The following is a 14,946-nucleotide window of genomic DNA, read 5'->3' on the forward strand; positions in this document are numbered from 1 at the left end:
TGCCTGCTGTTTTCCACTTATGTGGGCTCCAGGCCCTTCTTATGGCTGAGCAACTTTGGACAGACAGCCTTTAAAGCAGCTCAGGGGACTTCCTGCCTGTGCCAGCTGGCTAGAGGAGGCTAGACCCTGGGGCAAAGGAAGCCACAAGCCTGTCAGATTACAGGAGCCTTGGGGACATGAAGACAGTATTTCCAGGGCTCTGCTCAAAGTGCCCAGAAAGCAGGACCAGCTTTATAATTTGTGGAGCCCAGTGCAAAATGAATGAAATGTGGAGCTTCTTGTTCAAAATTATGAAGAATTTCCGGACAGCAACAACAGAACACAGGGCCCTTCTAAGCTCAGGCCCCGTGAAGCTACACAGTTGGCATACCCATGAAGCCAGCCTTCAGGGAAGGATAGGGTTAATTATAGCGGGAGGCGGGAGAAGCATCCTCCCCAGACCTCTAAAGGCTCAGCTTTTAGGGTAGAAGTGGACTGGGGGGTTATTCACAACAGCCAAAAGGTGGAAACAACCCAAATGTCCATCGACTGTTGAATGTAGAAACAAAATATGGTATACCCATACAATAGGGTATCATTCTGCCATAAAAAGGAACAAAGTACTGATACTTGCTACAACATGGATGAACCTTGAAAATATTATGCTACGTGAAAAAAAGCCAGTTACAAAAGGCCACATATTATATGATTCCATTTGTATGAAATGTCCAAAATAGGTAAATCTACAGAGACAGAAAGTAGATTCATTAGTGGTTACCTCGAGCTGCGGAGGTGGGAGATGGGGGAGGGTGTGGGGTTGATGGCTGAAGCCTACAGGTTTCCTTTGGAGCTGATGAAAATGTCCTAGAATTAATCTTGTCATGATTGCGACTCTGTGAATATACTAAAAGTCATGGAATTGTATACTTTAAATGGATGAATAATAAAGTTGTTACCAAAGAAGAAGGGGGGGGCCGGTAGGAGGAGATGAAGGAGGGGGCGGAGGAGGAAGAGGACGGAATGGAAGAGATTCTGGAGGAGGTGGAGGAAGAGGGGGAGGTGGAATCTTACATTTCTCCCTCTCTTTCTCTCTCTCACTCAGACGAACTATATGCCAGAAGCCCCCGTGTCGGTGAAGGTTTTGGTGAACCCAGCATCCCCAGTCCAACAACCTGGTCCTCTTCTCTAGCTGCGTGAAGTGTGTGTTGGGGGAAGGGGTAGCGTCTTGTTTCCTCACCAGCTGGTATGACTCTAGGAGTCAGCGACATGCAAGAAAAGAAAACATTCACAGCTCTGCAGTCAGTCCCGTGTTCGAATCCTGAAACTGTCACTTTCCGTCTGTGTGACCTTGAGCAAGTCACTTCACCTTCCTGAGCCTCTCTCTTCTGTGGAGCCATCGAGATAAGCGGGTGCGCGAAGACGTTCGAGGGCGTGTGACTCATGCCGTGGGAGAGCAAGAAATTGGTACCTGCTGAGCCAACCCGAATAAGGCGAGTCCCGGGCAGGAAAAATCCGGTGCCCCGGAGGCCGCCCGGGCTCTTCCGGAGCCCAGGGCGAGGGCGGCAGCCCTCAGAGTCGCCCCCCACTCTCAAGCCCCGGCCCTGAAGGAAGGCAGGACGCCTGAGGGGCCCCGCGGCCGGGCCGGGGAGCCGGAGCGAGGCCCGGGAGCCGGGCCGCAGCCGCCGCTGCTCATCCATCAGCCGGACGAAGAGCAGAGGCGCGCTCTCGGCCCTCTGTTTGCTTTCTCGCCAATTATTGCCGCGCCGTAGCCCCTTTGTTGATACAGTAGTCCGAAAAAGTGCTAATGTTCATTTATCAGGGGGCCTGCCGGGGACTCCCACGAGTTGCGATTCTTCCCAAAATATAAACACGGGGCGAGCGTCCCAGACAGAAACCCCCATCTGTTTCCCCGGCGCGGGCCGAGAGCGAGGCGTTGTTGAAGATAAAGCCGAGGATAACGCCGCCTGTCTCCAATGGACGTCTCCCCGGCGCATTAATGACATTCCCGGTGATAGTTCCAGCTTATCTTTCAATTAATCATATATACCTTTTGCGGCCGACCCTGCTGATTGCAGGAAAGTGGGGGCCGGCTCGGGCCGCTCCGATCGCTTTCAATTAATAATATTTTATGTGCGTAGAATGCTCTCAAGTCATCCTGGAATCTGGCCCATCTTAAAGCACCGACTCTTTAAAAGGCAAGGAAATAGATTTTCGATCTCTCCTCTCTGCTCCTTTTGTCTTTCTCCCTCTCTCTGCCTTTCTCTGGACTGAAGGTTGTTTGTTTGTCCTGCTAGTTTGGCCAAAGTGCGGCTTAGAGAGGCGGCCAGGTTAGGTCAGTCGCCCTTGGGAAGGAAGATGCATCCCTGGTGGGGCTGGAGAATCAAGTTTCCTCCCTCCCTACCCCCAACCATTGCAACTTCACTTAAAGAAAACAAAAATGTTTTTACTGACTCAGAAATTGTGAGGACTTCAAAGAAAATTAGAAATTGCTCTTGGACATTTCTCTGCAGAGACCAGCATGGGTCACCCCAATTTTGATCTTACTCGTATTTGTCCGGTTTTGCCCCGTTTTCCTCTTTTTGGCAACGCTAAGGCCTGCTTTAGATCCAAGAGAAATTATTACCGGATTCACAGAGGGTGTGGGCGGTTGAAAACTTCTTGATTTTGTCCAAATATGGAGGGTTTTCTTTCCTCCCCTTTTCATGACACCTGACCCACAAATCTGTCAGCCCTAGGAACCCCCATACCCAAAAATAAGTGATAAATCTTCACCGCCTTGATTTGCAGAGGAAATGCTGAATTTTTCTCTTCCTCCAGAACTCTCTTACAACACACACACACACACACACACACACTAAAAACAGAGATCCCGGATGCAGCCTCAATGTCCCCCATTAAACGGTAATATTTCAGGCGTCGGCTCACACTAATCTTTCAAACTGTCATCGCGAGCCGCCCGGCCAGCCCATTCACTTAACAGCGCTCCCAGGACCCTCGCTCCGAGCTCTTTTCAGCGAGACGTTTAATTGAATCGGATGTGGCTCGTTTGCCAGACGTCACCGCCTCGGCGATAGGCATCCTCTCCCATTCCCCAAAAACATTCTTGAAAGGCGAGGCGGGCCCCCAAGCTAGGTTAGTTGAAGGCAATTACTGTAACATTGGCCAAAAGCCGTGGCGAGGTAGAGCCGAAGAGAGGCCACCGATCTGCAGATCCGTCGAGGGAGAACTCGGGTTGGGAGGTTGGGAAGTGGGCGGGTGCGGAGGGTTCCTGGGGCTTGCGAACTCCCCACATTTGAAAAAAGGAATCTCTACGCAGACCAAGCTAACAGTCCCAGAACCGGCCGTGATCCCCGGCTCGAAGACTTAAAGCGAGATTCCGCCGCGGTGGTGGGGGCCTGGTAGCGACGGCTGGCGCCTGGAAGCCGGGTCGGAGTGCTCCGAGCCTCCGCGACCGCCGCGCGGGGCTCCGCTCTCCTTCGCCCTAGCCCGGAGGCCACAGGTCCCGGGAGTGTGGATTTGATGAGGCGTTGGCAAAGTTCCAACATTAGGCCTACGCTTGACTTCACTGGCGCCCTTCCCGGTGGCCCTAACCGACGGTTCACCGTCAGGCTTGAGCACCCTAAGATTCACGTTCTGGACCTGCTTCATGCGTTTCCTGGGCGCCTTGAGGGCGCATTCTGGAATCTAAGGCCCTGAGCCCTGTCCTTAGGTTGCCTTTGGCCCTGTGTGCCTTTCTTCTGGTTCAAACGCTTCTTCCCTGGTCCCCAACTCGCCCTCCGCAAGGAGCCGAGCCCTACACGTCTCCATTCTCAGAAAGTCGGCGCGCTCCACCCGGACTTCCCCGCAGAAGCTAGGGCGGTGGGAAGTCGACGTTTTTCCCCTGACAAGCCTCGCCATCGCTAGAGATAGGATAAGGCGGAGACCATAACCTGGGGCCATTCTGTCTGCCCAAATCCTCCCTGAAATTGTACACAAAATAGAGCGCCTCTCTGCAGTTTTCTGGGGGTGAGGGGAAGGCCCCCCAAGCTTTCATCAGATCTCCCAAGGGACCCAGAAGGATGAGGTGGGCTAGCGCAGGATCTGACCGGGTAGCTTGCTCCCGGGAAACACTTACTTGTTTCTCTGACAGAAGATCCCTACTTTACTGACCCTGGGCTAAAAATTAACACCCCGGCCCCCACCCCCCATGCGCCTGGCCCGGCCGCCGCCGCGGCGCCCCACTCGGAGCCGGCCCAGAGAAATCTTGGCCACGTTGAGTTCAGAGGAGCCCCACCTGCCTGAGAACTAAACCTGAGCTGGGACCTGAGTCCCTTGTGCTGACAAAGGCCTAGGGGACTCGCTGCTAGGCAGGGAGGGCAGGGGAAAGAGGGAGGTCGGAATGACGGGCCCTCAAGAATAGGAGAAAAGGCCACTGGGAGCTAGGATGCCCTAGAAGACAGCTCTCTTCTGGGAAGCTGAGTTTCTCTGCCGGGATTCTGGATTTGTTTCATTATTAAGGCGAGGGTCATCTCTCAGGGAAGAGACTGGCAGTGACTGGTGCCCCCTGGAGTTGTGTTTGTACACTTACACTACTGTAGGCGGTGCCCCTCCGTCCTACAACCACCCACCTTGCTTTTCAGCTTGACTCACACAGGAGCCCCCAGAGCCTGGCCTCCTGGCAAAGGGAGTACTACACAGAATCCCCAAATTGTGCAGAATGGCCCCCTCCTGCCATCGCCCCAGAGCAAACCCTTTCCCCAATGCTTCTCTTCTTATTCAGATTCTTCCAAGTCGGACACACCATACCGTTAGTAATAAATAAAGTCTTTCCAACTCCTGGAAATAACTCAGTCCCCCCAGCCCTCACCCAATCCTTCACTTCCCTATTCTGTTTCAGGTGCTGAGGAACATTTCTTCAAATCCCAGATCCACCCAACCGGCCTAAAGGGCGGATTCGGAGAATAATCGGGTCCTTTCCTGTGCATCCATCCTGGTAGGATTTTCAGGCTAATGTTTTGGACAAATCTCAGGCTGCAGGAGCGAAAGGAGTCTTCCGAACGCGTTGCGGGCCCTTTAAAAAGCAGAGCGGGATTTTTTTTTTTTTTTTTTTTGAGCCGTATGACTATATTAGGTGACCCGAAAGTGCTCATCGCTCCTGTCAACGAGGCCCCCGGCCCAATGGCAGGCTGAGCCCCCCTCCTCCGGCCTGGTCCCGCCTCTCCTGCCCCTTGCGCCCCGCACTACCTGCCGCCCGGCCACATCCCGAGCTGGAAGGCGGGTGCGCGGCCGCGCGGCGGGCACCATGCAGGGAGGCTGCCGGGGGCCGTGGGCAGCGCTGCTCTCTGCCGCCCACCTGGCGCTGTGAGACGCGCGCTGCCACCATGTTCCCCAGCCCCGCGCTCACGCCCACGCCGTTCTCGGTCAAAGACATCCTGAATCTGGAACAGCAGCAGCGCAGCCTGGCCGCCGGGGAGCTCTCCGCGCGCCTGGAGGCCACCCTGGCGCCCGCCTCCTGCATGCTGGCCGCCTTCAAGCCCGAGGCCTACGCGGGGCCGGAGGCCGCAGCGCCCGGCCTCCCCGAGCTGCGCGCCGAGCTGGGCCCCGCGCCCTCGCCCGCCAAGTGCTTGCCTGCCTTCTCAGCCGCCCCCGCCTTCTATCCGCGTGCCTATGGCGACCCCGACCCTGCCAAGGACCCTCGAGCCGATAAGAAAGGTGAGGAAGAAACACAGGCTCCTTCTCCCCTCTGGGGTTGCTTTCGTCCCCAAACCTCGCGGCCAAGAAACTCTGGCTTGGGTAGAGGAGAGGCGAGTGCCTGGGCGGATGGTCGAGCAAAGGGGGCTCCGAATGTGAGAAGCGAGGTTGTCGCCAGGGTCTCCCCCCACCCCCGCCCCACGCTTCCAGTCGGAGGTTTAGAGGAAATGCTGGATCGTGACGATCAGAAACAAGAGACCGGAGAGAAATATATATATACTTTCTTGCGGCCTAACAAAGCCCCAGGCGGCGGCAGCCCTGCTCCTGGATTTGTTATGAAGTTGAAGTTGAGCGATCCGTTTGTGGTAGACAGAACAGAGGGAGAGAGAGAGAGTCTGTATATCGGTTTTTTTTTTTTTTTAATCTCTTGAGGGTCTTTTTGAGGATCTGACGAAAACCGCTAAACAGAAATCAAAATGCTGCACGCCAGACATACTTCTGCGCACAATTGGAGCAGGTCCAGGACCTTCTATAGCCCACCCGTTACCCGGGGTGGCTGGGGCCTTTCCTCCTTTGTGCCCTGAGAGTGGAATGTTTGAGAACAAGGATCTTGAATTTAAAATGGGATACTCCGGACTCTCAAGAATCTGACTTAGCAGCTTTATTTTTCCATAACAATTTTCCCACGCGGCCAGGGCCGAGAGGTTCTCTCCTGGAAAAAGTTAGAAAATGCCGCGCGACGAAAGGCGTGGGGCAATGGAGGAGACGACTGGGGAAGTCGGCCGGATCGCCGCGCGCATCCCGAGGTCCAGGGGGAGGCTTGCCCGCCGGTGGAAAGGGCGCGTCGGGGAGACGGTGGCCCAACGCGGGGTCCGCAAGAACCTGGGGAGGCCGGGGGCACTGGCTGAAGGGCCGCCGAGAGCCCAGAGGGGCTTTCTGTGATCCTACAGAAGTTTGTCTAGTTGCAGAGGGGAGGCCTCAGGAACAGCTGCCGGAGGGCACGGCAGCTTGAATTGGTCACTACCGATTCAAATTCAATTGGAATCCAGGGCCGCCTGCCCGCCCGCTGCTTTTTGGGCGCTGCAAAATCTCCGCAGCAGTTGCACGGGAGCCTTTGATAGATCACCAAACCAACACCTCTTGGCCTTCTGTTTCTTCGGTTCCCGTAATTTTGAGATAGTGCGACCGACCCTGGTGTGAGGCCTAGGTCTCCTTCATTTAACCTCTCAAACCAAAATAGTCCTAATCTAATTCACCCCAGCGCATCACTTGGCTTTATTTTCTTTGCAACCTGAAGTCGTTAAGTCACTGTCCATCTCTTTCACCAGAATGTGAACCAACCCGAGGGCAGGGACCTGTCTTGTTTTGTCCTCCTGTGCCTAGAGCCGTGCCCGGCACATAGTAGGCAGTCAACAAATGTTGGCTGTCGAGCGGAAACCGAGCAGTCGCAGCGCCCAGTGCAGCCGACAGAGTGACCCGTAGTCAAGCTGGGGGGCTCCAGGCAGGACGGGGTGGCACCCACTGGGGCTCATCACCCGGCGGGAGCTCGGGGGGGTCGGGTCGCTGTGGCCCAGCATCTCTCTGCCACTCTGTTCCCCCTCAGAGCTGTGCGCGCTGCAGAAGGCGGTGGAGCTGGAGAAGCCTGAGGCGGACAGCGCCGAGCGACCCCGGGCGCGACGGCGGAGGAAGCCGCGCGTGCTCTTCTCGCAGGCGCAGGTCTACGAGCTGGAGCGGCGCTTCAAGCAGCAGAGGTACCTGTCGGCTCCGGAGCGCGACCAGCTGGCCAGCGTGCTGAAGCTGACGTCTACGCAGGTCAAGATCTGGTTCCAGAACCGGCGCTACAAGTGCAAGCGGCAACGGCAGGACCAGACTCTGGAGCTGGTGGGGCTGCCCCCGCCACCGCCGCCGCCAGCGCGCAGGATCGCGGTGCCAGTGTTGGTGCGCGATGGCAAGCCTTGCCTCGGGGACTCGGCGCCCTACGCGCCAGCCTATGGCGTGGGCCTCAACGCCTACGGCTATAACGCCTACCCCGCCTACCCGGGTTACGGTGGCGCGGCCTGCAGCCCTGGCTACAGCTGCACCGCTGCTTACCCCGCCGGGCCGCCGCCGGCGCAGTCGGCTGCGGCGGCCGCCAACAACAACTTCGTGAACTTCGGCGTCGGGGACTTGAACGCCGTGCAGAGCCCCGGGATTCCGCAGGGCAACTCAGGAGTGTCCACGCTGCACGGTATCCGAGCCTGGTAGGAAAGGGACCGGTGTGGGACGCCCCCGACCGATCCCACCTCTAAAGAAGGGCACTGACTCTCGAGGAGAGGGAGGGCTCCCGACACGATCCTGCGTCCCTCGGATGTCACATTCACTCCCACGGAGGCCTCGGAGCTTTACCTGCCCCGTGCGCCTTTGTCCCCACGCGAGGGAGAGTTTGTGGTCGGGTTTACGGAGCTTGTGGTGAGTGATCCCGCAGCCTGGTGCCTTAGCTGTCGCCCCGGGAGTGCCCTCCGAGAGCCCACGGGCATCCCCAGTCTGCCGAACACCGGCCAGTTGGGACTGGGAGCCCGGGCGCGGCAGGCCTAGCATCCGGCCGCCTTTCCTCGAACCTGGGCCGGGCGCCCGGGCCCTTGCTGCCTTGCCGCTGCCCCCACCCCCGGTATTTATGTTTTTACCTGTTTCTGTAAGAAATGAGAATCTCCTTCCCATTAAAGAGAGTGCGCTGATCCTCCCGTGTGTTTCATTCAGCTTCGGCGCTTCAGAAACTGAATTTTGGAGGGCAGAGGCAGCCGGCCTTGAGTTGTAGGGATGGGTATTCACTGAGCAAATTGATAATAATGATAAATAAAGACTCACCTGTGCTGGATCCCATGTTAGGTGCTTTCTGGGATTGCTCACGTAACCTTCAATAATCCGACAAAGGGAGGTCCTATTTTAAAGTTTAGCAGACTGAGGCCTGGAGAGGTTTAATGACTTACCTGTGAGCAAACAGCCAGTACTGGTAGAAATGAGGTTTGCTTCTGGGTCTCACTTCAGAGACTGAGGACACCGGCCCAGAGGTCTCAGCCTCACCTCCTTAACCCTACTATGTACCAGGCACTGTTCCAGGTACTGGGCATTAAATGGAGGGCAAAGGCACCTAGGCCCTATGCGATCGGAAGGCACCAGAACTCATCCTGCTTAGAAGAATGCTGCAACCCATTTTATAGATGGAAAAGCCCAGAACCAAAACCTTTGTCCAGCTCCTCAGAACTCCCCAGCCCAACGCCGTTGCCCGGCCTCACCGGTTTCTTGGCTGGGCAGAGGGCAGAGCCTGGACCACACAGAGACGTCTGGCGGACCATGCTCACCTCCTTCTGTGGCTAGGCCCCCATGAATTCACGTAGTCAGGGAACCCTTCTCCCCCATTTGGCCGCCTCTCGGCATTTAACGAATTTTGCACTAGTCCTCACCGACGAAGGCTGTTGTATAGATTTTACAGATGAGAAAACTGAGGCTCAGGGAAATCCAGCTAAAAACCTGCTCACTGTGGGAGTTTCTTTCTGCCTTCCCCTGTTTTCTCATCAGTAAAATAAAAATAACAAAAATACTCAGGTCCCGCCAGTCCTCAGGGGCTCGGACCTGACTTCCAAGCTCCTCTACCTCTGGCTCATCTACCGCCAGCCTCCAAAGTCAAGAGGAGCTAATTCAATTCTTTAAAAGGGAGGAAAAAGGGAGGGAGTCAGGGACTTTGTGTTCCTGTGGAATGTGGGTTTTTCTGAATTTTGCCTGGAAAGTACAGGCCTGGCTGCCTGGTCCCAGAGCTCTTGGTGGAAGACAAAACATTGCTCCCGGCATATCCTAATTCAGTGCGCCTCTTAGGCTGGGGAAGAGTCCTCAAGCCGGGCCTGGGGCCATCCTTCTGTCGAAGGGAGGGACCGAGCCAGGGACCAGGCAGCTCTGCCAGTGCCTGTACCGTCCTCTATTCCTCAGGCTCACCCCACTGCCTTTGGGGATAGGGGAAGATGCCAGGAGATTCTAAGCGCTAAGAGCTGAGCTGGACGCAGCTTGCGATTCAGGGATGCCGGGGTGTATGCAATCGACCATTGCAGGGTTATGGGCTGTACTCTGTAGGGAAGTGGGAAAGGCTGCCTCAGAGTTTGGCTCGGGGCCCTCGGACTTGAATGTCTCTGCTGTAAAGTCCAAGCCGAGGACTGCGGGGCGGGGAAGCGTTCAGCTCAGCACTGGCACACCGCCTCCTGAGCCCACGACCCTACTCCGAGATGCACACCGCGGTCCCATCTCATGGAAGGGCACCCGGAGGCTGTGCCAGACCACCAGACCAGCTCTTAATTCAGACAGCCCTTTCCTACCAGGCAGTCCCAGCAGGCGGCCTAACTCACACAACCAGGGAATCCTTCAACCTGGAGCTCGTCCACATTCTCACCCTTAATTAGTGTCCAGCCGCCCCCCACCCCGGGGTCCTGCATGTCCGTGGGCCTTTCTCATCTTACACTCGTCTACGGTAACATTAGAGAGAAAAAAATTTTTTTTCACAACGTTATACTGCTACGGTTTTTCTATGATGCCTCTGTCTCCCTCTTTATCATCCTTCAGGGACCAGCTGAGTGACCCCAAGGTCTCTCACAAACAGATAACAATGGCTGGCTGGCTTTGGGCTCACTGAAAGCCAGGACTCCGGGCTAAATGCTTACCGGGGTTCTCTAATCTAATCCATCTTAATTTGCAAGCCAGGAAGCTGAGGACCAAAGGTTAAGGTAATGGTCAAGGTCATACATTCCCTAAGCACGGAACTGGGAAACCCACCGGGCAGATACTGAAGGGCGGGGGTGGGCGTGGGCGTGTTTAAGAACCGAGAGCCCGTTCATGTCGCTCTTCAAGATGCAGCGAGACGCTGCTCCCTGCCCCGAGCGAGCCTACGTTCTCACCAGTGGGGTGAGGATCTCAGGCTCGGTATCCAGGCTCATTATGGAGTAAACTGTAGTGCGCAGAGCCCTGGGAAGCGGCACACGGCTCTCGCCAGCCGAGGGTGTTGGGTCCGGGAGCCAGGGGGATGAGGGTCTAAGGGTCATTACTATCTTAAACTAATGACGCCCGCCTTCGCATAGCGACCCCTTCGCAAATCAAATGGGCAGTATTTGTTTTGTTTTCCAAGTATTCTATAAACGAAGCGTGCAGAGTGAGAATATTCAACCAGGACAGAGAAGTGAGAAATGCTGGGGACCTCCGAGGTGGCAAAGCCCGCGGAGATTCGTGCGGTGCAGGCGGACTCTGCACGCCCGGAGTGCCAGGGGCGCACCTAGGGAAATAGTTATACTTAATAATTTTTTTAAAAAAATCAGCCACCCGCCGCGGTTAAAAATTAATGAGATGATAAACCGTGACATTAAAAAGAAAGAAGCTGGCTCCGCAGGCTGAGGCGGAGTGGTTCCCTCAAGCCCAGCGCCGCCCTGCACCAGCCGGCGGGCGAGAGCCCATGCTGAGGGTCCCCAGCACAGAGGCTGGGCCACCACGCCTCTCCCCTTTCCGCCGAGCTCTTGCCCAGAAGTCCTCTCGCTTCCTAGCGTTATTCCCAGCGAACAGACACAGGTTTGGCCAAATCAGAATAGCTCCCGTTTTATTTCGTATAGATTCCCCATTAAATCGATGTCATGTGGCGTATTTCAATACCTGTATTTAAACGAACGCTCAGAGCACGCAGGGTTCCCTGGAACTTTACGACTTGACAGCGGCCGGGAATCCTGGCCGCTCCTTGGCAGGCACGCCCTACGTGGGCCTGCCCCTCGCTTCCTCTGGGAGGTATTCCCGGCTCAGGCCGCGGGCGCTCCCCTGCGGGAGCCAACAGCCCGGCAGCTCCGGGTCTTGCTGACCTCCCTGCTAGACTGGGCTCCTGGAAAAAGGGGCCAGTGGCTTATATTTCATTTATAACTCTTGGAGCTTCCTGCGGTACGAGCACTGTCCTAGCTCTTTACAATAAACCCGGGACTTCCCTGGTGACCCAGTGGTTAAGAATCTGCCTGTCAATGCAGGGGACACGGGTTGGATCCCTGGTCCAGGAAGATCCCACACGCCGCAGAGCAAGTAAGCCTCTGGGCCACAACTACGGAAGTCCACGCGCCTACAGCCCCTGCTCTGCAACGAGAAAAGCCACCGTAATGAGAGCGCACCGCAACAAAGAGTAGCCCCCGCTCATCGCAACTAGAGCAAGCCCACGGGCAGCAACGAAGACCCCAAAAATACAATAAACCCATCTAATCCTATTTTACACCTCTGAGTTCTGCTGAGGAAATAGATGAAGAATGAATCTTAGGCCCAAAGAGGAGGAGTAGCTTGCCCAAGGTCACACAGCTCATTAATGCCAGAGCTTGGTTTCAAACCCAGGCAGTCTGATTCCGGAGCCCAAGAGCAAGGTAACATCTCATGCCCAGTTCAAAGAGGAGGCACAGAAATGTCTGTCAGCAATCCCACTACTGGGCATATACCCTGAGAAAACCATAATTCAGAAAGAGTCATGTACCAAAATGTTCATTGCAGCTCTATTTACAATAGCCAAGACAGGGAAGCTACAGATGTCCATCAACAGATGAATGGATAAAGAAGATGTGGCACATATATACAACGGAATATTACTCAGCCATAAAAGGAAATGAAATTGAGTTATTTGTAGTGAGGTGGATGGACCTAGAGTCTGTCATACAGAGTGAAGTAAGTCAGAAAGAGAAAAACAAATACTGTATGCTAACACATATATATGGAATCTATAAATAAATAAATAGAAAACAGTTTTGATGAACTTAGGGGCAGGACAGCAACAAAGATGCAGAAGTAGAAAATGGACTTGAGGACATGGGGAGGAGGAAGGGTAAGCTGGGACGAAGTGAGAGAGAGGCATGGACATATATACACTACCAAACGTAAAATAGATAGCTAGTGGGAAGCAGCCGCATAGCACAGGGAGGTCAGCTCTGTGCTTTGTGACCACCTAGAGGGGTGGGATAGGGAGGGGGGGAGGGAGGGAGACGCAGGAGGGAGGAGATATGGGGATGTATGTATACGTATAGCTGATTCACTTTGTTATAGAGCAGAAACTAACACACCACCGTAAAGCAATTATACTCCAATAAAGATGTTAAAAAAATGTCTGTCAATTGATTAAAGGGTACAGTAATAATATTAGCTAACAATTCTTCAAAGATTTCTAGGTGCTAGGCGTATCAAGCATATGAGGCAAGCACGACTATTTCTCACTGAGGGCAGAAGAGGAGACTGAGGCACGTAGAAGTGGCCCACCCCAGATCAGGGCAGCTGGGATTCCAGGGGGCCCATCTGTCCCCCTTGCACCACTCTGCTGCTTCTCAGGAGAGCTTACTGCAGAGGCAGGTAGGAAGTGAGCAGGCCTGGTAGGCCGGTCACCCAGAGCCACCACCCACCCTGCCCCAACCCACAGCTGCCGAAGATAACAGTGGGGATGATTGCCTAATATCTGTTCTTGCTTCCTCTGTGCCAGGCACAAGGCTAAGTGCTGAACCCACAAAGCTCATTCTGTCACTTCCCAAGGAGGAAACTGAAACCCAAAGGAGTTAAGGACATTGACTACCAAAGGTCACTCTGGTAGTGTGGCCCGGGGAATCCTAGATGGGAATCTAAATGGCTCCGCTAGAAGCCCTGGCTCCTTCTTTAAAAAAATATTTATTTATTTATTATTTATTTTTGGTTGCATTGGGTCTTGTGCTGAGCGCGGGCTTTCTCTAGTTGTGGCGAGCGGGGGCTACTTTTTGTTGCAGTGCGTAGGCTTCTCATTGCGGTGGCTTCTCTTGCTGTGGAGCACGGGCTCTAGGAGCATGGGTTTCAGTTGTTGTGGCACATGGACTCAGTAGTTGTGGCTCGCGGGCTCTAGAGTGCAGGCTCAGAAGTTGTGGCACACGGGCTTAGTTGCTCCGCGGCATGTGGGATCTTCCCAGACCAGGCCTCGAACCTGTGTTCCCTGCATTGGCAGGTGGGCTCTTAACCACTGCGCCACCAGGGAAGCCCGAGCCCTGGCTCTTTGAACCACTCTCAGCAGTTCCCAGACTTGCCTGAAGACATAAACTGCTGGAGGCTGGGACAAACCCAACCCCCTGGCTGCCCCAGCTCCCTTGAATTGGCCTCCCTGGGGACATCACCTAAAAAACCGCATTTGTAAACAGGTGATCCTCATCATGTGGCAAGTTGGAGAACTGCGTCTTTCCCAGAGGCCCCAGTTCCTTCAGGCTCCTCTCCTGATGGCCTGGGAGAAACTGGAGTCAGATTTCCCCTCTCCAGGCCCTGCTTGTCCATCTCAGCGTCTCTGTGTGTCTGCTGGGATCCAGTGGCTACAGCACAAACCCAGCAGCCTGGGGACCCTGGGAGGGCAGAGGGGGGCAGAGGGAGGGAAAGAGTAGGGGGGAGGTTAGGAGAGGTACTCTGGGACACACTTGTCTTGGCCCAGACCACAAAACCACCCCTGTGGCTTATGCAGCCCAGTACCTGCCAGCACTGCATAGGAGAGAAGATGAATTCTGGGGGACTCTTCAGAGACAGTCTATCTGTTCTTCCCAGATCCTAAGCTCCCCCGTGGAGCCCCACAGGAAGGTGAGTAGGGGCGAACCAACCTCCACAGGGGTTTACAGGGTGCCAAGCTTTCCATCTGGCCCTCTGTCCACGGGAGGCTTAAAAGGTTTTTGTTATTTACCCTGTTCCACACTTAAGAAGCAGCCAAGCTGAATTCTAAAACCAAACCCTCTTCTTTCCAGCACACCCCAACTAACCCTACCCCACCCAAACTCCAGCCTACAGAAATCTCACTTGCTGCTCTGTCTCACATTAACTCTGCCACTCACCCCAAAGAAGTTTCCTTTGTCCTCAGCTTCTTAGGGGAGGTTTGTCACACAATCCTGGCACATTGCTGCCTCAGGGCCTTTGCACTGGCTGTCCCCTTTTCTTGCAACGACCTCCCCCAGATATCTGCCTGGCGGATGCTTCATCTGTTTCAAGTCTTTACTCAAATGTCACCTTATCATGAGGCTCCTATTTAAAATTGCACCCCCTGTGGAGAAAAGGGAACCCTCCTACACCATTGGTGGGAATGGAAATTGGTGCAGCCACTATGGAGAACAGTATACAGGTTCCTCAGAAAACTAAAAATAAAGTTGCCATGTGATCCTTACAATCCCACTCCTGGGCATATATCCAGAAAAGACAAAAACTCTAAGTCGAAAAGATACATGCACCCCAATGTTTGTAGCAGCACTATTTACAATAGCCAGGACTTGGAAGCAACATAAATATATA

At 54.6% G+C, this 14,946-nt stretch overlaps 1 protein-coding gene across 1 annotated transcript; it reads left to right on the top strand.

Annotated features, from left to right (window-relative positions):
* Positions 1-4,935: 4,935 nt before the first annotated feature.
* Positions 4,936-7,893, top strand: NKX2-5 (NK2 homeobox 5; the record flags this gene model as incomplete). Its single annotated transcript, XM_082835801.1, has 2 exons — positions 4,936-5,670; positions 7,253-7,893. The coding sequence occupies exons 1-2, from the start codon at positions 5,340-5,342 to the stop codon at positions 7,891-7,893; spliced, it is 972 nt and encodes a 323-aa protein (XP_082691927.1). The 5' UTR covers positions 4,936-5,339.
* Between the last annotated feature and the right edge of the window lie 7,053 nt (positions 7,894-14,946).

The sequence above is a fragment of the Leucopleurus acutus genome (assembly GCF_964270905.1).
Source record: "Leucopleurus acutus genome assembly, chromosome: 3".
Lineage (NCBI taxonomy): Eukaryota > Metazoa > Chordata > Mammalia > Artiodactyla > Delphinidae > Leucopleurus > Leucopleurus acutus.